Genomic DNA, 24,732 nt, shown 5'->3' on the forward strand with positions numbered 1-24,732 from the left:
AAAGTGGAATAGATTGGAATTACATGAAATGGAGTAGAATATAATGCAGAGTAGAGTCGAATAGAGTATTGAATAGAGTATAACAGAGTAAAATAGAGTTGAATAGAGACATCCACTTTCTCGAGTACACTATATCGCAGATTTTCATCAAACATACTCTCAAGATCATACGTAGCCTTTCGCGAAAAGAACTTATATGACACACTAAAATACATCAAATGAGTTTTATACATGTTGCTTAGGCAGACACTTTTAGTCCCTCACGAAAAGGGTTAAAGTACGAATGAATCACGTATTCGAGAATCCCTCGGCACCCTAAAGGATGAAAAATAGTAGAACCGTTACGTGGATCGGCGGACCGTGTCCCCGTTATTTCTCGGCACATTCTTACGGGGGGGGACACGTTCCTCAGACGTAACGACGACGTCGCCGACAGCTGAAGGAAAAGAGGGCGGTCGAGGGAGAAGTTAGCCTCGGAGCTTGTCTTTCGCAGGCAAAAGGAGAGCCCCTGTCGCCGAGTCAGCAAAAGTTCGGAATGAAAATTGACGTGAAACAGCGAAAATATGTGGCTGCGGGGTGGGGGGGACCCTTGAACACCTGTCTTCCTTGAGATAAGACCGTGGCCGCCCGGGGGCGCTCGCGATGCGCTTAAACGAATTAAACTACGTGGACCGGACTCCTCTTCTCTCTCGGAACCTGCCCCCTTGCCAGGCTACCGAGCTGAACTTGTCCCCGTGGATCTACCCCCGTATTGAAGTTTTTTTTACATCCGTCCGGATAATCTGGCTTAATTAATTTAATTCCGAGAAAAGGCGGCGCAGCTCGCCGCGTCGCGGAACTATGGCAACCGGTTCGTTAACGAACGTTTTATTGTGCGTGGTGGGCCCCGGTTTCGGAGCGACGACGAACCGGCAGCCAGCCGACGCGACCCGCAAACTTCGGCCTCTATTAATTTCAGCCGGGGGTTTGCGGACGATCCGGTAACTCGGTTCGCGGTTCATCCGAATTCGATTACTTGTTGCTCGTGCTTTTCGTCGGGAATCTCGGGTTCCCGGGGCTCTCGAGCCGCCACGGAAATCCGACGTTTTCACGTTCTTCGGAACGCTGTTTGCTCGCAGATTTATCACGCCGCGGGCTAATCGAGCGAAATTGTCTCGATCGGACACGTTATCAATCTCGAAACTATCTATCATTCGATTATTTGGCCAGCTGTTGTTACTGCCAAATGCTAGTTACCATGAGTCTGCTATATACAGCAAAAATTAGAATAAATGATCGCTAAAATCATAAGTGATTATTAGAAACATATATACGCAAATATCGTATATATATGCAATCAGTTAGTATTAAATAAGGATAGTCCAGAAAATTATAAATCGAAAGAGTTATTTTATTTTATTTTATCTTCCTTGCGAATCGAACTAGAAATTAGGCGAGTTTGAAAGATGCGAACATGACAATCTCTAGGCAGAATTCACGGATCCATTAGTCAAAGTTAGGAGATTGGCGCGACCATGCTAACCCTGACCCGTCCCAGATACGCGACGTCCCAAAACCTCGACCCACATAAAAGTTAGTGCCATTAGACAGCGTTCCCGATTTTTTAATATTATTAAAATCTTCTCCAATGCGCCGATCATTTCCCCACGATTTTGCCACTCTTGTTTTCGCCAACTATTAAGGTGTCCCATAAGTTTCTTTCTTTCCTTTCAATGCAAAATCAATAGATGATATTTATTGTTTAAGTCGATATTATTGTTGTAGGATATTATTGTTCGAGGTCGATATCAGTGATATACTCTGACATACTTATGGGACACCATAATATTTCGAGTTCTGCCATTTCTACGATTATTCAACAAATCTGAATAACAAAAGCAAACTTGAAAATTCAAGGAACTCCATTTTGTCCAGGAATATCGTGGCGCGAAAAGTGCTTATGGGACACCATAATATTTCGAATTTTGTCATTTCGACGATTATTCAACAAATCTGAGCAACAAAAGCTATCTTGAAAACTCGATGAACGGAATTTTGTCTAGGAAAATCGTCGCACGAAAGAAACTTATGGGGCACCATAATATTTCGAATTTCAACGATTATACAACAAATCTGAATAACGAAAGCTAACTTGGAAATTCAAGAAACTCCATTTTGTCCAGGAAAATCGTTACTCGGAAAGAACTTATGGGACACCATAATATTTTAAATTTCGTCATTTCAATAATTATCCAACAAATCTAAACAACAAAGTCTATCTTAAAAAGTCGCTAAACACAATTTAGTCCAGGAAAATCGTGACGCGAAAGAAACTTATGGGACACCCTAATAAAATATAACATTAGACTCAGTTTGTGCCGTTTTGACAATTCTTCATATATTAAACATTATAATAAATCTTAGATTCCATTGAATACGCTATACAACAGTATTTAGAAAAATAAGTGTGCAGTAACTATTGTTAAGATATTTCTGAAATATTTTAGAATTGGTTGAAGCTATAAACAAATAGTTTATACAAAATCTGTTCAATATAAAAAGAAGTCTCAACTAGTATTGACAATTTTTTTCATTTTTACAATGTTTGAGGATATATTAAGGTTAACTTGACTCTTTTAAATCAGACTGTGTGCCTTTTTATTCATATTAACCCTTTGATGATCTATAACCTATAAATTGACTTTTTACATTGACTAGTAGTTTATAAATCGGTTGTCACGACGACCAATAATTTACTATCTATTACTTACGAATTATTATATAATTTTTTAAATATTAGATACCTTTCGCGATGAATAAAATAAAATAAATGAAATAGACAAACTAAATATTGTTCAATGCTAATGTTATGAAGATATAAAAATGTAACGAAAGAATTACTAAATCTTGTTCATCCTTCATAATCTTACAAAATGAATTAACCTTGCGAAATTAATTCCGTACGACACCCATGTCTAAATTTAATACCATCACAAGGTTTAATAATTGCCAAATTCAAAAAGAGAGGAGAAATAAGAAATAAAATTCTTATTCCAAATATACCAAAAGGGTTAAGCAATTTTAGCGTCGCAGCTTATTCGGAGAATTTGATTTTCCAGTGCCGACAACGCTATTACCAAGCACGTCGGTGACTATAGGTGACTGTCGGTGACCTGGCAGAACATTTTTCAGGCAACCCATAGCACGCGTGCAACGATCGTCCACGCGTCTCCGGTCTCTCTTTGCTCGTTCACCTGCACGCCGGATCCTCGTTCTCTCCGGTCTCCCGACAATAACATACGTGTCACTCACGCTGAAATACATTTTCAAAACTTCCATTTCCCGTCTTGGGAGAAGCCCCTACCGATCGGCGCCGTGTTCCTCTACAGCTCCCTGTCGAACTTTGCATGCGATCGAGAATATCGCGTCCTCCCCCACCCTCCCCTTTCTTCTTCTCTTATGCCAAACGTGCCGCCTCTTTCACGTCCGTTTCCCGCCGCTGTTCATTGTTTATTCATGCTGTTGCTCTCGAACGGTTAACTTGTCGCGCGTGATCCTCTTGCAACTACCTCTCATTTTTTTCTGAGAAAAATCAGCTATTCTTTTGCTCGGTGTCATAGTTGGATGAAGGGAGGGTCTTTATGGGGGAAGAAAATTTTGATAATTTATTTTAGGAAGTAGGGGCTTGGGGATAATTTATTTATTTGATTTAGTGAGGTTGGTAGGTGATTATAGAATGATATGGAAAATATTAATTTTGAATATTATATGTTTGTTCTTCAGTTTGTTATATTACGTTTATTATATTATATTTATTATACTATTTTTGATGTATTATATTTGCTATAATATCTTTGCTATATTATATTTACTATATTGCGTTCACTACATTGTATTTACTACATTATATTTGTTATATTACATTTACTAAGTTATATTTCATATAATATTCTTGCTATATTACATTTACTATATTACATTCATTATATTTTATATTTACTATATTATATCTGCTACATTATATTCACTATATTATTCTTGCTATATTACATTTGCTATATTTTATTTACTATATTATCTTCTCTATATTGTACTTACTATATTGCGTTCACTACATTGTATTTACTATATTATATTTGATATATTACATTTACTAAGTTATATTTAATATATTATTCTCGCTATATTACATTTACTATATTTTATATTTGATATATTATATCTGCTACATTATATTCACTATATTATTCTTGCTATATTACATTCACTATATTTTATATTTAATATATTATATCTGCTACATTATATTCACTATATTATTCTTGCTATATTACATTCACTATATTTTATATTTACTATATTATTCTAGCTACGTTACATTTACAATATCACCCTTAATTGACTATACCTAAAACCCCGAGAGAACTTCGCTGATCCTTCTACGGTGCATCCGATTGCGCAACAAAATGGCGGCGGCACAATGCGCCGTGAGGGTGCTTTATTACAGTAATCTTGCGTTTCTTTTCGGATTTTGAAGGGTCCTTGATGGATCGCGACCGCGATAGTTAATATTGTAGTTTCACTTAGCATACAAATAATGGAACAGAAAGAGAGAGAGAGAGAGAGAGAGTGAGACGCGGGGCGGACGCCATAAGGCTCTCGCGATGGAGGGGAGACGCTCTTGCCAGGAAAAGTGGGTCGCCTATATGAGAAAGGCACGCCGGGATGATGAACGATCCTGGTAGCGACATGACAGATGGAGAGAACGAACTAGAAAAATAAACGCGATTCTCGCGTGCGCGTCCTATCACCGCGATGGATTCTGGGGGATCCTGGGCCGCTGCCGCCGCCGCCGCTCGGTGTTTTACGCGTGTCGTTCGGCAAAACCCTACGGCGAGAGACATCGCGATACGCGCCCCGTTGATTGTCATAATTATGACAATCACGGAAGCCGCTTCGCCGGCGCATTGTTTCTGGTTTCGTAATCCGAAATCGCCCCCCGGCAATTTTTCATTTAATTTTCTACGCAGGACTTTAGCAATTACTACGGTCGGCGTGTAGTTCTTTTAATAATTATTGTCCCTCGGTCGTCAAAATATTTCTACGTCTTTTCTATTTGTTTAAATATGGCTGAATTTGTTTACTGTGTTGGAAAAGTTGGTGGAAGTTTGGTCGAGCCATATTGCAATAATATACAACGATTGGTTATTATATTTTATGTGTTATTTATTTATGTGTTCATTTGCTGTGTTTTATTTTTATTTGTTATAAGGTGTAATGGTTTCTTATTTATTTATTTTACTGATGGAATTCTGTTACGTTAAGCGAGTCAAGAATTTTATATAAAGATGAGGGCACTGTAAAAATTAATTACAAGATATATATTTATTATACTTATTATCTTTATTATATTTATATTATGTCTATTTATTGTAGTAATTTATTATAATGTACAATGTTTAGTTATTTATTTTATGGACAGAGTTCTGTTACATTATAGGTAAATAAGGAATTTTATTAAAAAATGAGGGCTACGTAAATATTATTAGATATATATATATATTAATTAATAGATGTATATTTATTATATTCATCTTATGACTATATTATATTAAGTTTATTTATTATACTTTATATTTATTTATTACAACATAAAATCCTTATTTATCTATTTATCCTGCGACGAAAGTTCCATTACACTAAATAAAATAGAAATATTATATAAAATTTAAAGCAGCCTAAAAATTAATTATAAAATACATATAAAATTCTAACAAAGTCCAAATAAGTCTAAGAAATTTTCAACAAATTTATAACAATTTCCAAACTCTTCGATCTAAAATACTAACCTAAAATGGCGGAAATTTCGCATTACCGTAATCATCTTTATACCTTTAGAAAATGATCCGTAGAGCACCGCAGTAACAAAAGGGTTAAAAGAGACACCCGTGACTTTATTCCGGCACTTCTCGGATTCGAGTGGAGTCCTTCGCGGACACCGTCGCTCCTGAAACATCACGGAGCGCTTCGGTCGTTCGCGGGTCTTCGAGCCGGGAAAAAAAATGGCGCGACGGAGTTTTAGCGTTTTCTCCTTCGTCTCCGACGATTTGTCACGGACGCTCGACGAGAGATAACGCCGAACTTTCGGAGACGTTTTGAAGAACGAACATCCCGAGAGCGAGCTCTTCGCGGTAACAAATGCGTTCTCTCCTCTTTTGCGGACCGCGGCGCCCGGCCATTTTGTTATGATTAAGAATAGCCGGGCGCGTTCCGCGAACGTCGAGCACCCCCAGCCCCGGATAAAGAAACTCGAACAAGTAAAAGTCCATCATCGGAAATTACTTCGTTCTCCTTCTTTTCCGGGAATATTCGCGTTTTACGCGATCTATGCGATGCCACGTGCCGCTTTGAATTCTTGTGCACTTTGTGCAGCACGATTGGAATTCTTATGCGTTTTATACTAAACTATTATTTTCAATTATTATGCAGTTTATTTAGTACAATTAATTTGAATTTTCATACAATGTTTTAGCACAATTAAGTTGAATTTTTATACACTTTTTCAAGTACAATTAATTTCACGTTTATTTAGTATTTTACACGCATTTTATTTAGTATAATTGGGTGGAATTTTTATCTTTTTTATACTGAACTGTTATTGTCAATTATTATACACTTTATTTATTACAATTAATTTGAATTACTGTGCACTTTATTTAATACAATTAATTTGAATTATTGTGCACCTTATTTAGTACAATCCATTAGAGTTCTTGTGCATCTAATATAATAAAATTACTTCCTGCAGTAACATAAGTGACACAAATAAAGCAAAAATATTATAAAGACATTAAGAAAATCCTACAGAATATTATATATATATTGAAAACTGCATATAAAATATTACAAGAATATTAGAATAATCATATAAAATATTAAAAAAATATTATTAAGTCATATTTAAATTAAACGCCTACAATTTCATCTTTTTATTATTATTTATTTTCATCTTATTATTATTAAATTTCTTATTGCTATTAAATTAAATCTTGAATTGCTTTAAAGAAGAAAATCATTTTAACAATTTTTTATGTTCACAAAGCTTTTAATTAACGAACCCTTCATTGCTCACATTTCTTTCCCATTTATGGTAACATAAATATGTAATTATGACATAAAATGTCACAAATGTAGAATTCATACTGAACAAAATTAATTCGAAGGGTATTCATTGTCACGCAATTAAACAAATGGCAGAGTAGCAGTGGTAGATTATTGTAACGACGTATTAATTTAGGGAACTTGTGACAACGACGAGGAGGAAGCCTCCGCGCGCAGCAAATATTTAAGTAATTTCCGTTTTCTGTTGCATCGAATTCGATCCAATTTACAAGCCGCGCGCGCGGCTCATTGTTGCGCGGAACAAATACTAATTGAACAGAGATAAACAAGCCTGGCAGGCTGATAAATAAATACCGGGGCAAACTTCGGAAAAGTCGCACATATGTTTAGCCTGAACTTACAAACTAATTAATACCGAAGTATGAACAGGCCGTGTTTTACAATGACACGTTAACTATTTCCTTGTAATTTCTCAAATTAATTTATATGTGCAAATTATTGCTACTGCAAATTATTTTTTAATAATATTTGCACTTTTGCAATATATATGCAATAAGGATAATACGATTTATAATAAATAATTGAGATATATATCATTTTAAATACTATTTGCAATTTTGCAATATATATAATACAATCTTTAATAAATAATTAATATATGTATTATTTGTCAATACCATTTACAATTTTGAAATATATATAAAACAATCTATACTAAATAATTAATATATGTGTCATTTGTCACTACTATTTTCAGATTTGCAATATAAATAATACAATCTGTTCTAAATAATTAATATATGTATTATTTGTCAATACCATTTGAAATTTTGAAATATATATAATACAATCTATAGTAAATAAGTAATATTTGTATTATTTTTCAATATTATTTGCAATTTTCCAGACTGTATACAATACATATAATATAATTTATAATAAATAACTAAGATATATATCACTTTTAATACTATTTGAGTTTTGCATACAATCTGTAATAAATAATAAATACCTGCTACTAAAAATTATTTTTAAATACTATTTGCAATTTCAACAGCGTCGAACAGTTTTCATACTTTTACTGCAAATTCATTTTTGAAACAGATTGAAACGCAATTCTCGCGCGAACGGCGGATTGAGCTGTTAACGAAAAATTTTATTTTCATACAGCTTTAACGAACTTTTCAATGGCCAAAGTATTTTGTTACAAATGGTTAACATAGTTACAATTTCAATAGCGAAAACCGCTCGTGGTTTCATTTTTCCATTGAAATTTTAACAGAACAATGCGATACGTCGTCGCACGTGTTCCTCGAATATGTTTGACATTTTCGAACAACAATGGCCATCGTCGACCATTGAACAATCATCTTCATCTTTCAATTATCAAAAATAGAATAACTAACTAACAAATTCGTTTATCATTCGGTATTTTAATAGATTAAAAATAAAATATATATGGCATTACTAAACTATTTCAGTTTTTCGACTATTTTTAATTGCATTTAATTTGAAATTTTGTCATAATTAAATTTACTGGCTAATTATAACAATTTGAAAGCATATTTTTCGTTTTTAAATAATTAAGAATAAGATTATTAGTACAGTACTTTAATAGATTGAAAATAATACATATAACATTACCTTTCTCTTTCAATTTTTTTACTATTTTCAATTGCAGTTAATTTACAATTTTGCCGTAATCAAATCCAGCGGCTAATAATTATAATACTCTGCAACCTTATTCGACGTTTTTAAATAATTAAAAATAAGATTATTTTGATATAAGAGAGAAACAAGATTTTCGAAACTTTAATAAATCTAGATGATTTCAATTTGTCTATTTATTGTTGCAAATAAACATACAAAGCTATATAACAAATATACGATTACTAATTAAACGTATTAAATAATGATAGATCAAAGTAGATATCAATTTTTATTTAGAAAACAGAGTCTCGTTTCTTTAAGTTTTCTTTCATTTTCTAAGAAAATCGACCACTGTCTCTAAATAATTATATAAGCAGTAATTCATTGGACGTGCAAAATTAAAGGGTTGGAAAATGCAGGTATATTTCGAAGACAAACATAGGCCGCTCACGTGTGCAATCTCGTACGTTTAATTCTTCATAGAACGAAAACCATGGCGAGCACGGACCCACCGGCACCCTCTTAAATCTTTCATTCTAATTACTCGATATTTACCCTGACGCATTAGTTAACCATACAGACTCCCCGAAACCATGGCAGGGACTAATTCGAAATCATCATCGTCGATGAATCCACGAAATGCTGCATTCTTTACTAGCCCTTTGCACTCGAAGCCATTTTAATTCGAAATTCAAAATATTAGGTTGGCGCATATGAAACGTCAGATGTTTAAGTGAATATACGAAACTGTATATCTTTTTTCAAAAGCTGTTGATTTAATGAATATATGCTCTGTTTGCTTCGCTACACCTTTTTCAACGAGGTTTCAATACAGAAATGCCTGTCTTAAACAAATTCTGATCTGTAGACGAGAAAGACTGCACCCCTTGCAGATTTCTTTTAGAATTATATTGACCAACACTTTTTTGTTTTTAGTCGTTTCCTTAATGTCACGAGATGATTTTTATACAGCTAACTTAAATGACAATACCTAATTTATAAAGTGCATAATAGAAGAATTGAGGTTCTTTTGAAAATTAACCCCTTGCACTATGATTTCTTTTAGAACTATTACTTTTGATTATCACTCGATTGTCTTCATTTACTTTTATTCCCAGATGTTAATTACAGAAAACTCAAATTTTCCACTTATATGACAGAAATTATTAACAGCCAAGTTTATTAAATAATGCATCAAATAATCGTCGCGTGTCTGATTCATTAACATAATGCAAAAGGGGGTTAAAATCCCTTTCGATCACTCAAAAACAAAACTGAAATATTGATTACAGAAAGTTCAAATTTTCTTTCTATTTAACACAAATTATTAGCAGCCAAGTTTATTAAATAATACACGAAATAATCGCCACGTGTCTGATTCGTTAACATAACGCAAAAGGGGTTTAAAACTCCTTTTGATCACTCAAAAACAAAACTGAAATATTGATTACAGAAAATTCAAATTTTCTTTCTATTTAACACAAATTATAAACAGCCAAGTTTATTAAATAATGCACGAGATAATCGTCACGTGTCTGACTCATTAACATAACGCAAAAGGGGTTTAAAACTCCTTTCGATCACTCAAAAACAAAACTGAAATATTGATTACAGAAAATACAAATTTTCCTTCTATTTAACACAAATAATTAACAGCGATCTTTATTGCACAATACACAAAATTATCGCCACGTGCCTGACTCATTACCATAACGCAAAAAGGGTTAAAACGCCCTTCGATCGCTCGCAAACGAAACGACAAAAGGAGAACGGATTCGTTCGCCCGAGCGTCGAGTAAAGAGAGACAGGATACCGTCACGGGAATCTGATAGCGTAATGCATATTCCGTGCATCCGTTATGCATCCGTATGCATCTCGTTCACCCCGTCACCCTTTCGCCGTCGGCTGGGAAAAAGCCTCGGTTAACGCGTGTTCCTCGGTCCTCGCGGCCAGAAAACAACCGGCTACTGATTACAGCAATGACAAATGGCAGCGTGGGAATTACGAAATGAAGGTTTAATAAGGTATGAGTCGGATCGGGGGAAACGGACCGCCACCACATTCCCAGCACTAATTAACAAATCCAATTTTAATCGACGGTTCAATTCGCGTCGTACGGCTGCAATCCCCTCTGGATACACCGTTGCGCGCGCGTAAAAGTGATTAGCGGCCGGCTCCGTGGTGCAATTATTTCGTGTCAGCTGGATTGATACTTTTTTCTCTCTCTCTCTCTCTCTCTCCTTCTCTCTCTCTTTCTACCTCTTTCACTCTTTCAGTTGCCGGTCGATCGATCGATTGATTTTTGTAAATAGAACCACCGAGTTGAACGAGGCCACCGAATCGAACGGGTGTCCTGTTTCGGATCTAATTAAAAAATCTCGCGACAAGTGTTTGTTAAACCTTTGCACTATGAGACATCACTAAGATCGTTCTACCACGTCCTAAGATCACTTTTATAACAACGAAGCTTAAATGAAAACTTTGTTAACTATTAAAAGTGTTGGTGGGTGTCACAAGAATCAATTTTGTGTAGATAAAAAGGGTTGACATTCAAGCTTCGTAGTCGAGGCATTATGATTTTATGGAATTTAGAAAAGGGTGGTTGCATATTTTTAGGGATTATCTATTATTGGAAATAGCACGCGAATTTTATTGTAATTTAGTTGCGAAGTTTTAGAGGTATTAGTTTTGTTGTTTGGTGCTTTAGGGTTTGTTGTATATTGTAATAGATGTTTATCAGAAATAGTTGAACGAATTCTTTTTGAGGAAATATTTTAATTAGTCAATAAGGTTATTATTCTTTATTCGTTCTTTGTTGTTAATAAATTGTGCTGTTTAGTTGGCTGAGTAATTTTTTATAGTTTATTTGTAACATTTGTTCGGTTAATAGTGCTAATAGTAATTTATAATATCATTATAAGTATTTTATAATATTATTAACAATTTTTGAATAAGTTAATAATGAATAGCAATAGTAATAAGCTAAGTTAATAATAATAATTTTTTAATATACTTATTTCTTCGTAATTAATTGACGAATACTTTTTTTATCATTTTTAATACTTCGTTGGTGGTATTATTATGCAACATTGGAATGGAACAGTGGATTGTAAAAATTAACGTCGGAGAAATTAGTTAATAAAGTATTGCAAAACACTGTATTCTCTGTAATTTTGATTTAAATCGATTATATTTCGAATTAATTCTTGAAGAAATAAATTCGTACTTGAACTATAATAATTTCTTATTTAGATGAATATTCGTTCGAATGAAATCTTATTCGAGCAATCTGTCATCTTGATTAATTTTTATTCGATTTAATATTCAATTTAGAATATTGAAGATTTGTCAACCCTTATTTCTTATACTTTATTTAAATTGTGCCCTCAACTCTTTCCTTTAATTTGTTTATTTAATGTCGCATTTACTTGACAGAAACCACTTGTGAAATTACAGTTCTAAGTATGTATATAGATAAAATGAAGATTAAGTATAGACAATAGTTTAGCACTAAATTATCATATATTATCTTCTTAATCTAGATTCCACAAGTTACTCTATTATAATTTCGGATAAATAATTTAGTTTCTTCTAACTATGACTACTGTTTTTTATATTATTATTTTTATTTTACTTATATTGCTTTCTTTATATTATTATAATTAATTTGCTTACGTTATTTCGTTTATACTATTATAATCATTTCACGTCTGCTATTTCGTTTATATTATAATAATTATCTTGCTTATGCTGTTTCGTTTTTATTATTATAATAATTTTGCCGATGCTATTTCGTTTATATTACTATAATTATTTTGCCTACGCTATTTTGTTTAAATTATTATAATAATTTTGCCTATGCTATTTCATTTATATTATTGTAAATATTTTTCTCACGTCATTTTGCTTATATTATTTCGTTCTTATTATTATCATAATTTTTCTTCCCTCATTTCTTTGATATCACTACATTCATTTCGCCCACACTATATTTCATTTATATTATTATAATTATTTTGCTGACGTCATTTTGCTTACATTACTTCATTTATATTATTATAATAATTTTGCTCCTCTTATATTGTTCATATCATTACAATGATCTCGTCCACCCCATTTCATTCACATTACCACAACAATTTTCCTTACATTATTTCACTTACATTAAATTGCTACCATTATCATACAATTTCCCTACAATAATCCAAATATCCCTCAACACAATTTACCATTATCATTTAACATTGTTAACAATATTACACACCCTATCATCACAGCCAAAATCCACACAAAATTACATTCTCTAAAATCAAAAAACAAAAATCACAGCCGAAGATCGATACCCAACCCCCATAATACAAGGTGTCCCTAACAGAACATAACACGGCTTATACACCTCCCTAAAAAAAACGTAGAAAAAAGCAACCGGGTATACTTACAAAATCCTAGCATTCTAGGAGAATTCGCCACCGATTTTTTCCATGCCGCCTGTCGTCCGTAATAACGAAATCGACGAGCACAGCCCGGCGAGGTGGTGGCGGAAGGGGTAGGGCAGGGGGGGGGGTATTCAATGGTCGCCGTTTCGGCGATCACACCCGAATAATTCGGGGGGGTAGCATCGTGTCCAGAGACAGTCGGGCAGAGGGACGCGATGACGCGAATGGCAGACCGGGCGTGTCCCGCGGTAATCCAATGGGAGCGTCTCTTAATTAAAAATCGCGAAATCCGTGCGCTCTCTCTCCTCTGTGTCCCTTTGTTATGACTGGCATCCGTCGTTTCCCCCGTGGCCGCGTGGAAAACCGTGCACGCGTCTCTCTACCATCCTTTCTTTTTTTTCGTCGTCCATGGGCGTCGTTGAAAAACGATCGGACGGAACAACCGTCGCCCGCGTCCGCCATTATTCCGTGTACCTACACGGTGTTGCGCGCGTCCCATTTTCCACCACCCCCCCCCCCCCCCCCCGCCCGCCCACCCCTTTCGTCCTCCGCTTTTACCCTTTTTTACCTCTCGGGCTGACTATATTGTTCTGTTTTATTATCCTCCTTCTGTGCGCCGCTTTTGTTTTTAGTACGCCGGGACCAGGCGACCGTCCGAATTGATCGCCGCGGATATATTCCTACCGCGCGAGATCTTTTACACCGTGGAGGCCACGTGGTCTTCTCCGCGCTGCTGCTTCTTTTCATAGCGAAGGCGCACGGTCGCGATGAGAATTGAATTTTCCTTTTTGTTACGAGATTTGAAGTTTCTTTTCGTTTCGAGGATTGAATTTTCTTTTTGTTTTTGGGATTTGAATTTTCTTTTCGTTTCGAGATTTGAATTTTCTTTTTGTTTCGGGATTTGTTTGTCGCTTTGGTAAAATTATTTGTTTCATTTGGATGGTAGATTTATTATTTTTTAAAAATATATGAACGAGGGTGGTTTTTTGTATTTTGTTTGAATTTATTTTTGGATGGAGTGGGATGTTTTGTTTAGTATTTGGGGTGTTTAGTTTATTTAATTGCTTTTAGGTAATGTTATAAGTAGAAACGCATGTGTGATATGTGGTTGATTAACAATAAGAAATGTTTAACATTGATCTGATAATAAAATGTAATTTACTTTGATTTGGTGCCAGTGTGCCTAGCTATATGATATATTATATTATTATGTAGATATAATTATAATTATATTATTATGTAGTTATAATTATAATTATATATGGATTTTATATTATTATATAATTATAGCTATTATATCTATATTTAACCGTATGATATCTAACTATATAACATATATTTATATAATATTGTTATTACTACATATATAATGTACTATATAGTTATGAATGTAGATATAGTAATAACTATACACGTATATTACATTATTAAATAGTTATACTTATATCTACAAATGTAACAGTATAATACCTAACAATACAAAAAGCATTTAGACTGCTGAAAAAAATCAACGCGTCCATTATTTAAACTTGAAACAAAAGCCACGCAAAGTAATGTTCTCCTACGACAAAAATATTTAAATAAATTAAAAGAATAGAGCCTTGTAAAAAATTTAAAGCTAAATCCGATAACGAAGTAAGCTTCGTTTTTTTAAAAAGACAATACATTTGAACCCTGTCCATTATTGTATCGTTCTAGAACAAGATACAGATGAACAAGATACAAAGAAAAAGATGGGCTTGGCTGAAGTATGTATTATCTTCATGTTTCAGTTACGAATGAAAAATGGGGGAAAAGCTGTTTGCAAAGCTCTAATATAAATTGTTGCAAATAATGCAACTCGGATGCACTAGCAAGCCATGAATGATAACGGTGAATTTTTTAGTGCTGTTTTAGCAGAATATTTAAGTAAAATAAATTAGTCAGTGACAGTCCAATTGTTGCAGAATCAAGTACTTGTGAAGTCAAAGTAGTAATTATTAAGAGTAAAGTTTAATTTGGTATATTTTAACTTCCACTGTGAAGTAAAATTAATTATTATCAAGAATAAAATTTAATTTGGTATATTTTCACATCTATTGTGAACTAAAATTAATTATTATCAAGAATAAAATTTGATTTGGTATAATTTACCTTCCATTGTGTCCTTTATTGGTCTTACAGGACTAAACATATTTTTTCAGCCTTTTCAATATCGCTTTCAAATTGAATTTAGGTCTTAACTATTATAAACAATCATTTAAATCTGTCAGTGATTTAAAAGAGATAAGATCATACCCCTACAATCGATATAAGCGAAACTAATAATAACATGGATGTAACAAATAGTAAATCATCTGATGGTTCTTGAGTACAATTTATCAACAAATAAATAAATAAATGAATAAATAAATTATAACAGAAATATTAATATTCATCTTTATGGAAAAGCTTATAATTTGTTGTCCCTAAATTAAAAAAACTTTAAAATTTAAACGCTGAATTTATAATCATTACACCTTTCAGTTGCCAAATGGATGGACTCTTAAATATAAGAGTAACAACAATATAAAAATGGTAACATTACTAACCATTACCTTTCGCCTTTTTCTTGTTATAAATTTTATTAGGGAACAGTTACGTTTATATTTTTGCATTCTACATGTATACCACTTTATTATACTTTATTATACTCTATTCGACTCTGTTCTATATATTATTCCACTTTATTCCACTCTATTCTGCTTTGTTCTGCTCTATTCTACTCTATTCTACTTTGTTACACTCTATTCTGCTCTATTTTGCCCACGTTTTGTTTCACTCTATTCAACTCTATTCTATATTATATTCCACTCTATTCTGCTCCATTTTAATCCGCCACATTTTGTTTCACTCTATTCTTCTCTATGATACATTATATTCTACTTTATTATACTATATACCACGCTATTCATATCTATTCCACTCTATACCACTCTATTCCGCACTATTAAACCAAATTCTAATCTATTCTACACTATTCTGCTCTATTCTATCCTGTTACCCTCTATTCCAACATACTGTACTTTATTCCACTCTATTCAACCTCATTCTAATATATTCCACGCTTTTCTGCTCCATTTTACTCCCTCACGTTTTGTTTCACTCTATTCTACTCTACCGTAACGAAAGGCTTAAACATTTCGCTCAGATTCAGACGCCTCTGACCGGTACTGAGAGGGTTAAGCAACAAATATCGTCTATTGTTTTCACATCAAAAGAAAGGAATAAACTTATGGTACAGCCTAATAGATATCAGGCAGGGCCGAGTTATCTCGACGGAAATATAGGCGAGTTATGGGGTTGCGTCTTTATCGAGCGATCCCTCGAAAACGTGTCGCAGCGTCTTGGTGTTGATTCGTTTTTTCTCGGGCCTAGATGCCGGCGGCGGTTCGATGGAAAAATTGGCAATAACCCTCGCGAGAGAAGGCGTGCGAAACGAGCGGTAACACCGCGTCCTGGCCGGGCTGAGGACCGGCACAGGTGTGCGCGCGCGGGGCGGCATCGAAGCCGCATAGCCGGTTAGAGCCGCGTTCATTGTTCACGTTTTCGCGCTTGTGTCGCGCGGCGCGAGATTAACGCGCGCGCTCAAATTTTATGGGCCGATCCTTTCACGAATATTACGATCGCCGATAGCGTGAAAGCGAATGGAATTTTCGGTGGGGAAAAAAAAGGAGAGCGCTGAATGCGGGCAAGATAACGCGGCTCGACGCTCGCACGAAAATTCATTTGCCGGGTTTTGTTTGCCGGTCGCTGGTCTTTAGTTGATTAAAAATCATTCGGAATGTCAGATAGCGGCCCCATGGTAATATCGATACCGCGGCTACCATTTTTTTTTTCGTTCTTTTTCCCCCAATTTCGGGATCCGGCACAATGGCGGAGCACGCGTTTTCATGCGTGACGAGGTCCTCGTGGGGGTGGTTTCTGTGCTACGGTTAGTTAAGTATGGTGCTAGTTACTGTGCTTTTAGGTTAGTTTCCAGCTTGATTAACTTTGTATTTATCGAACAATATGTAATAAATATTTTTGTTTCAACTCGGTTATTTGTCTTTTAAAATTGTGCGAGTGGAAGACTTTCTTAAAATATTGTAAAAGTTTTTTTAATTTTATTGCTATGTTGGATGGAAAATTTATGTTTATTATGTGGCAACCTTCGCTTCAATGTTTAGGTATTAATGTAGATGGGAAAAATTTGATTTTAATTTAAGTGACATATTTACTAACACAAGAAGCACTGGACGTTTTAAAGATGTACATTTCATGTACACTTTAGGTCCATTTTAGGTCTGAAGTGGAGGTCTTTATGACGTCTTATTTGAGGCGTTGAAAAGATGTCCAAATCAGGGCTTTTTGAAGCCGTTTTTAAGACACTTGTTATGGAACGTTGTCGAAATATGTCTTAAAACGTAAATAAATTTAAAGTTAATAAACTTCGTATACTTAATAAACTTACCTAACAAACTTAATAAATTTAATGAAGTTTTTGATTGCATATAAATAACTTTTCTAGAAGTTCAACTGTTATAATATACATATAATAAATAATAATACTTATTATTGTATAATACGTTATAAAACTTATTGTTACATAATACATTATACTACAAATCGACCTTCCAAAAATGACCTATATACGACCTACGAACGTCTTAAAAATCGTGTTAAAAACGTCCATAAAATGTCCATAAGACGTTCATAAGACGTCTTTTAGACGTCTAAATGGCGTTCCAAAGACGTCTATAAGACATCTTAATTTATAAGACATTTCTAGTACGTTCCTAAAATCTTTCTAAGACGTTCCTAAGATGTTTCTAAGATGTTCCTAGAATATTTCTAGAACCTTTCTAATATGCACCTACAACATTTCTAGGACGTTTCTAAGACGTTCATAAGACATTTTACACGTCCCGAAGACGTTCTAATTTTATCTGAAAAATTACATTCCAAATCTTCGCAAAAATGACAAAATATTATAACACAAGATATTAATAATATAATTAAATACCCAATAATAATTTAAAACAATCGAACAACATAATATAGCAAGTCATACATACTTGGATTAACGGTGTGATCGTTGTTAATATTTTGCAGAGTGCCACGTCGCCGGGCGCCAGCAACGATGGCCTCACGAAACAGCAGCTGGAGCTCATCCAGCAGATCATGCAGCAGACACAGCAACAGCAACAGCAGCAACAACAGCAGACGACCGCGCAGCAGCAACAGCAACAGCAACGCACCACCACGTCGGCGACAGTCATCACGCAGATACAAAAACCGCAGAAACCGTCCGTCAAGCCAACGATATCGTCCAGCAGCGTAACCAGCAATTCTGGTAACACGAGCGCGAACAACAGCGCCAGATCCAGCCCGAAACCGAAAGTCTGGAGCCACGTACAAGTGAGTAATAGATTATTAATTATTTTCATACGATCTTTTGCTATAAACATTTATTTTCATAGTTAATTCGTATAAATATGTACGTTAGTATAAATGTACGTTCATATAAATCTGAGAGCGAAAATACTATTTAGGGAAAGGGGGTGTGTTGTGGGTCTACTTTGATCCGGAGGTACTATAATGGATAATTAAAAATATTATATTTATTATACAGGCGATTAAGTTGAAATAATTAAATTTAATTAATGGATGTATAAAATGAGATATAGTTAATAAATAGAGTATAATATTTATTGTATAGGAAATTAAAAATAATTATATTGAATAAATAGATATATAAAATGAGATATGATAAATAAGTAAAATATAATATTTATCATATAAATTAAATGACTAGGTCTATAAAATTTGACCTAAGAAACAAATGAAATATAATAAATATAAAAATATAGTAACAATAAAATATAAAATGAAATACTTGTTCTATGCATGATGAAACATTTTATTTATCATATAAAAACATTAAACGAGAATTAAAATCCTACCGCATAAAGTGCTCGAAATTTAAAAGGCGTCCCTACTGATCTTTGCGTGCGACCGTTTCCGTGAAACTGATTGGACAGGTACGCGAATTTCCCGGCTTCGCTAGCCGCTAACGGAAGGACAACGGGTCGTATTATGTAGCACAAACGATATTGTATCGGCTCGGATGTTTGTAAACATGAATACATGTTGACAAGTCGAACTGTTAATACAAGAAATACAATCGGCAAACATTGACGTTGGCTGCCGCAAGGAGCTCGGGTCCTACCCCGACCACCTCTAAACATATGAAACGCGCGGGCGGGCGGCGGCGGCGGCGGCGGCTCTTATGTCAACTTAATCGATCTAATAGTAGTTACTCAGTTCGCCCACCGGACAAACTGTTTACGGTTAGCTCGAATCTAACCGTAAGAACAATAAACGGGCCAGCGCCCGCGAGTTTCTCAAAATATACAGAACGCGCGTGTTTCTCTCACTTTCCTTTCGTATCCCGTTCTTCCTGAACTGTGCTCGATTTATGGACCACGCGAGCAACGCGATACTGTGCTTTAAACAAACCTGTTCGTTAGGGGAGACCATCTTCCACGAGCTATCTCTTCGATTTGATATCGGAGATATTCTTTTTTGGAGAAATGACTTTTATTTAAGCGCTATTTTTAGTCGATAATTTTATGTCAAGGCTATGTGCTATTTTTTTTCGATTATTTTATGTCAAGGTTATGTGCTAGATTTATTCGATTATTTTATGTATATAAAAGAATAAAGTTGGAAGGGATATTAATTATGTAATTCATTTTAAAATAGACGTGGATGCTTTTACGTGAATTTTTAAGTGAATTATGTTATTAATTTCATTGAGAATTTTATTTATTTTATATAGAATTGTCGAGATTCCAGTCGATTTGATTTCGTAGTTATTTTAATTTTATTTCGACATTCTCTCAGATTTTTGTATAAATATTTGTCTAAGTATCTATTTTTGTAGTAGGATCTATATTTAATTGAGAATACATTATTTAGTATTTTATTGTAATTTTTTGGATTAATTTAGGCTTCGAGATTCTTATTAGTTTCATTGATATATCATTAATTAACATATTAATATTGGCATTGATATTTGTATTAATATTAACATTGCTACATTAATAATTTGCTAAATTTTAATTCTTGAAAGATATTACAATAATTATCTTGCAATTATAAAGAACAATAAATTCGATATTGATATTAATATTGATATTCATATTGCTATTGACATTGCTACATTATTAATTTGCTAAATTTAAATTCTCGAAATTAATTACAATAATTCCTTACAATTATAACGAATTTAATTCAATTAAATTCAATAATCAATTCATAAGACATATTTCTACAATTAAGAAATAATTATATACAATTATATACTCAGCCCTGAAACCAATATTATAACAACAACCTCAAATTAACAATTTAGTCTTACAAATCTTTGTCCACCAACTGCCTCATCTTTTACATAAACATTAATCCACAAAATACATACCCATCCATGATTTAAAAATTTAAATTTAAATTTTATAGCATTTAAAAATTCAACATAAAAACCAAAACTACCCTTAACCCTAAATATTTCCAACACCCCCTCGCAACTTTCAATACTTTCACCACGGCCGGACAATAAAACAAAAAGTAACACCGCGAGCGTAACGTTTATAAATTCTCGTCGCGTGCCGCGCTGGACGAACAATTAACCAACAAACGTATGCAAGGATCGCCATCGGAATACCATCCAGCCCGGCCCCTATTTTATCACGTTCTTCGTATCTGGAATGACCCGGCGCCCGACCACCGGAACCTTTACCCACCGCCTAACTTCATTACGTTAATGGCATAATAACCATTGTGGGCGGCGCGGGGGCTTATGCGCCCCCGAAACGTCGGTGTCCCTAAACAGAGCAAGAAGCGAGCGCGCGGCTTGAAATCGATCGGATCGCCATTAATATGTATGAGATCTTCGCCGATAGAGAGAAAGAGAGAGAGAGAGAGAGAGAGAAAGAGAGGGGAGAGTCTAGTATAAGGGATGGGGGTTGCATGGTCGAACAGGTGCGCGGGGGATGCAGGGCGAAGAAATCGCTGGAATCGTAATTACTCCTTAACCCTTTGCCGCACCATTTTCTTTACAATTGCTATGACTAGAATTTTTTCGATCGCGCTAATTTCTTAAAAGAAAAAGGAATTTTATATTTATTATCTACCTACATCTACTCGAATATTTAAATATTGATGATGAGAGAATAAAATATGATTTCTACTTACTTTGCTTATAAAAGAAATTTGTTGGATCAAAATGACCGATTTCACACTTTTTCTTTTAAAATTTATTAGATTTGGCTACGGCGACTCCACTGGGTACGGCAAAGTTTTTCGTTAGGCATGCATTTCAGAGGAAATGTATTAAAATATTAAAAATACGCAATTTTATTACATTAAATTAATATTATTTGATGTGATCGTTAAGTTTAAGCTTTTTTTATAATATTTAATAATTAAACTTAGTAATAAATGTAATAAATGGGTGAAACAGGCGAAATTTGATCTGAACGCCAAGAGGCGCTAATAGTAGTCAAAGGGTTAAAGAAGGTATCGCGTATTAATAAATAACATCGCTGTTTAAAGCAACACTTAATAAAGTAGCTATTAATACAGACATTATCGAACACTATAAAATAGTTTCACATTACTCAAATTGACGTATTCGTATTATTATTTGTAATTATTATTAATCATTCGTATTATTATTCATTATTATTAATAGTAATTCATATTACTATCCGTAATTACTATTAATAATTCCTATTATGATTCCTAATTATTACTAGTAATTCCTATTATCACCGCCGCGCTTACAAAAACAATTGCAAGACAACAAACAATTCCAAAGCTCAAAAGCAACAATCGGAACGAGGACCTGTATTTAAAAGTAATCACTGACATAATTTCGGAAAAAGTTTCAATTCCGTGGAATCGCCGGCCAGACCACTGACCCACGCGGTGCACCGGGATATTAAAGGGGAGGGGGGTGGGCGAGGGGGGGGGGGGGGCGTTACAAAATGCAGAGGAAAGGGGTTCGCACAGAAGGAACGGCCGCGTGGATTTGTCGTTGACACGTCGCGTGAATGGGGCCCGGTTAAACCGAGCGTGTAAAGCTCGGAACGTTGCATGACTGCCGCGACTATTTCGCCGTTAGTTGAACGGGGGTGGCAACGGAGGGGGTGTGCTGCGGTACCAGGGGAGGAGGGTGGAGGGAAACAGAGATCGAGAGAGAGAAGAAGCGAAAGGGTAAGAGTGCGATAAAGTGGTGGAATATATGTTCAGGGAGAAAGAGAAACGGAGAATGTCAGAGAGAGAGAGAGAGAGAGAGAGAGAGAGAGAGGGAGAGAGAATATATATACAAGGTGTTCCACTTAAACTAGACTACCTAAATATCTACCCCATAGCGATGTTACAAAAATATGTATTATAGAATTTTAATGGCATCGAGAGACGAGTACGATGCGCAAAGTATTGTAGTTTTCTACGAGGTTATGTCACGCTTATAGTAAGATTATGTCAACATTATGTTAAGATGATATCAAGATGATGTCACATGTTTATGGTAGGAGAGACTAGGGTGTTAGAGAAATAGAAATTGAGAGAGAAGGAGCAAAAGTGTAAGAGAATGATAAAGGGATAGAATTTATATATACATGGAAAAGGAGAGAGAGATTGTCAGAGTGGGAGAATATACAGGGTGTTCTACTTGAACTAGGTTACCTAAATTATCTCCCCCATAGTGAAATTACAAAAATATTTGTTAAAGAATTTCAGTGGTATCGAGAGACGTATATATTACGCAAAGTAGTTTTCTACAAGGTTATGTCACGCTTATAGTAAGATTATGTCAACATTATGTTAACATGATGCCAAGATGATGTCACATGTTTATGGTAGGAGAGATTAGGGTATTAGAAAAATAGAAATTGAGAGAGAAGGAGCAAAAGAGTAAGAGAATGATAAAGTGATAGAATTTATATATACGTAGAGAATGAGAGAGACAGAGAAAAAGACCGACAAGGACAGAAAGAGAGATGGAGAGAGAAAGAGAGGGAGAGAGAATGCCCGGAATACCGATGCGCGTGCCCCCTCGCGCGGAAAGGCATTATTCGCGGCGAAAAGTCCGCCTGCCGGAACGCCGACCGACGAACACGTCGTTACCTTCGCAATTTGCGAGCCAACGTTGCTCGTGTTTGCTCTTTCACTTTCCCTCCCCGATCGCCTAATCTCCAGACACGGTTGCTTTAAATCACAGTCTCGTGTCCCCGCACCGCCCCGCGTTTTTGTCTACCGCTGCCGCGGCTATTTCGGGCGGAATTGGAGCACGCGACCCGTCCCAGCGTTTTTCCAATTAATTACGATCGTCTCGGGCCGAGTCGCGATTTATGCCGGCTCGTTTTCGGAAATTTTCATTATCGGCCGCGATTTGTTTATCGAAAAGTGAGGGATGATATCGCGGACGCGGATTATAACTAAAGAAAATGTTTTTAATTATTAGCGTGAGTGAAAGCGATACTCTATTTCTGCTCGCTTTGGCGAAATTTTTAGTCTATTTTGAAAATTGTGAAGAGCATTGTTATTATTTTTTGAAGGCATATTTTTCTTGTATTATTTTTATAATGTCGCATAGTTGTGTACTCGGTGTATGAGTTTTATAAATCTCTGAAAGGGTTTATTGAGTTGTTGTAAAAAATAATTGGGGCAGCGTGTAATATTGTTGATTTATATACGGCGATATTAAAGAATTAGTAACTATAAGATACTGCCTTTTTTATTTAATAGTAAATGTAAATGTATTTCTATATATTTAATAGAAATATAGAAAAAATGTATATCTTGTCCAGAATATTTTATCCTAAATTTCAATTTGACTTAAAATTCGCAACTATAGTAATCAATCATTTTCACGCACAAATGACGCAAAATTGAATAAAAGTTTAATGGAAAAAATTTGATAAAAATCCCCGTAATATTCACATATATTTTCTTAGAAAAACCGAAACATTTAATAACATTGTTATTTAAAAACATTATAAATCATCCCCTCAGTAAATTATTATGATCATATAAAATATATAGCAAGGTAGAATCCTAGCAAAAATGAAAATAAATCAATAATAATTTGAGAATTGAACCAATAATTCTGAGATTGATATTTTACATAGTATTTCGAAACTATACTATGTGCATAGTATTTGTACACAATTTCCTCCATTTTGAAAACCCCCATGCACTATATTTCGAAACAGCATCGTTCGTAGCTGCATTCAACCCGAGAAAATCGCCGTGTCTCGTAAAACGTGTCGCAATAAAAAAAAAATGGCTGCCTATTTTATTATTGGGATTTATACAAATGTCTTTATGGCTAATGCTTATTTCGAGGCAGTCGTAAATAAAGAGCTTAAAGAGTGAGAGAGAGAGAGGCCGGACGGCGCGGGTTCCAAGTGGCCGTTTCATACGCGGACGTATTCTTTTTAAATGCTATCATATTTTTCCGCTCTTTTATGTCGGC

At 34.7% G+C, this 24,732-nt stretch overlaps 1 protein-coding gene across 1 annotated transcript in view; it reads left to right on the plus strand.

Annotated features, from left to right (window-relative positions):
- LOC144470399 (uncharacterized) overlaps positions 1-24,732 on the plus strand; it is a 386,375-nt gene that overhangs the window by 262,159 nt on the left and 99,484 nt on the right. Inside the window, exon 7 of the mRNA XM_078181465.1 lies at positions 18,300-18,605. Within this exon, the coding sequence (XP_078037591.1) occupies positions 18,300-18,605 (306 nt within the window). The remainder of the gene's footprint in view (positions 1-18,299; positions 18,606-24,732) is intronic.

Source organism: Augochlora pura, chromosome 1 (genome assembly GCF_028453695.1).
Source record: "Augochlora pura isolate Apur16 chromosome 1, APUR_v2.2.1, whole genome shotgun sequence".
NCBI classification, from domain to species: Eukaryota; Metazoa; Arthropoda; class Insecta; order Hymenoptera; family Halictidae; genus Augochlora; species Augochlora pura.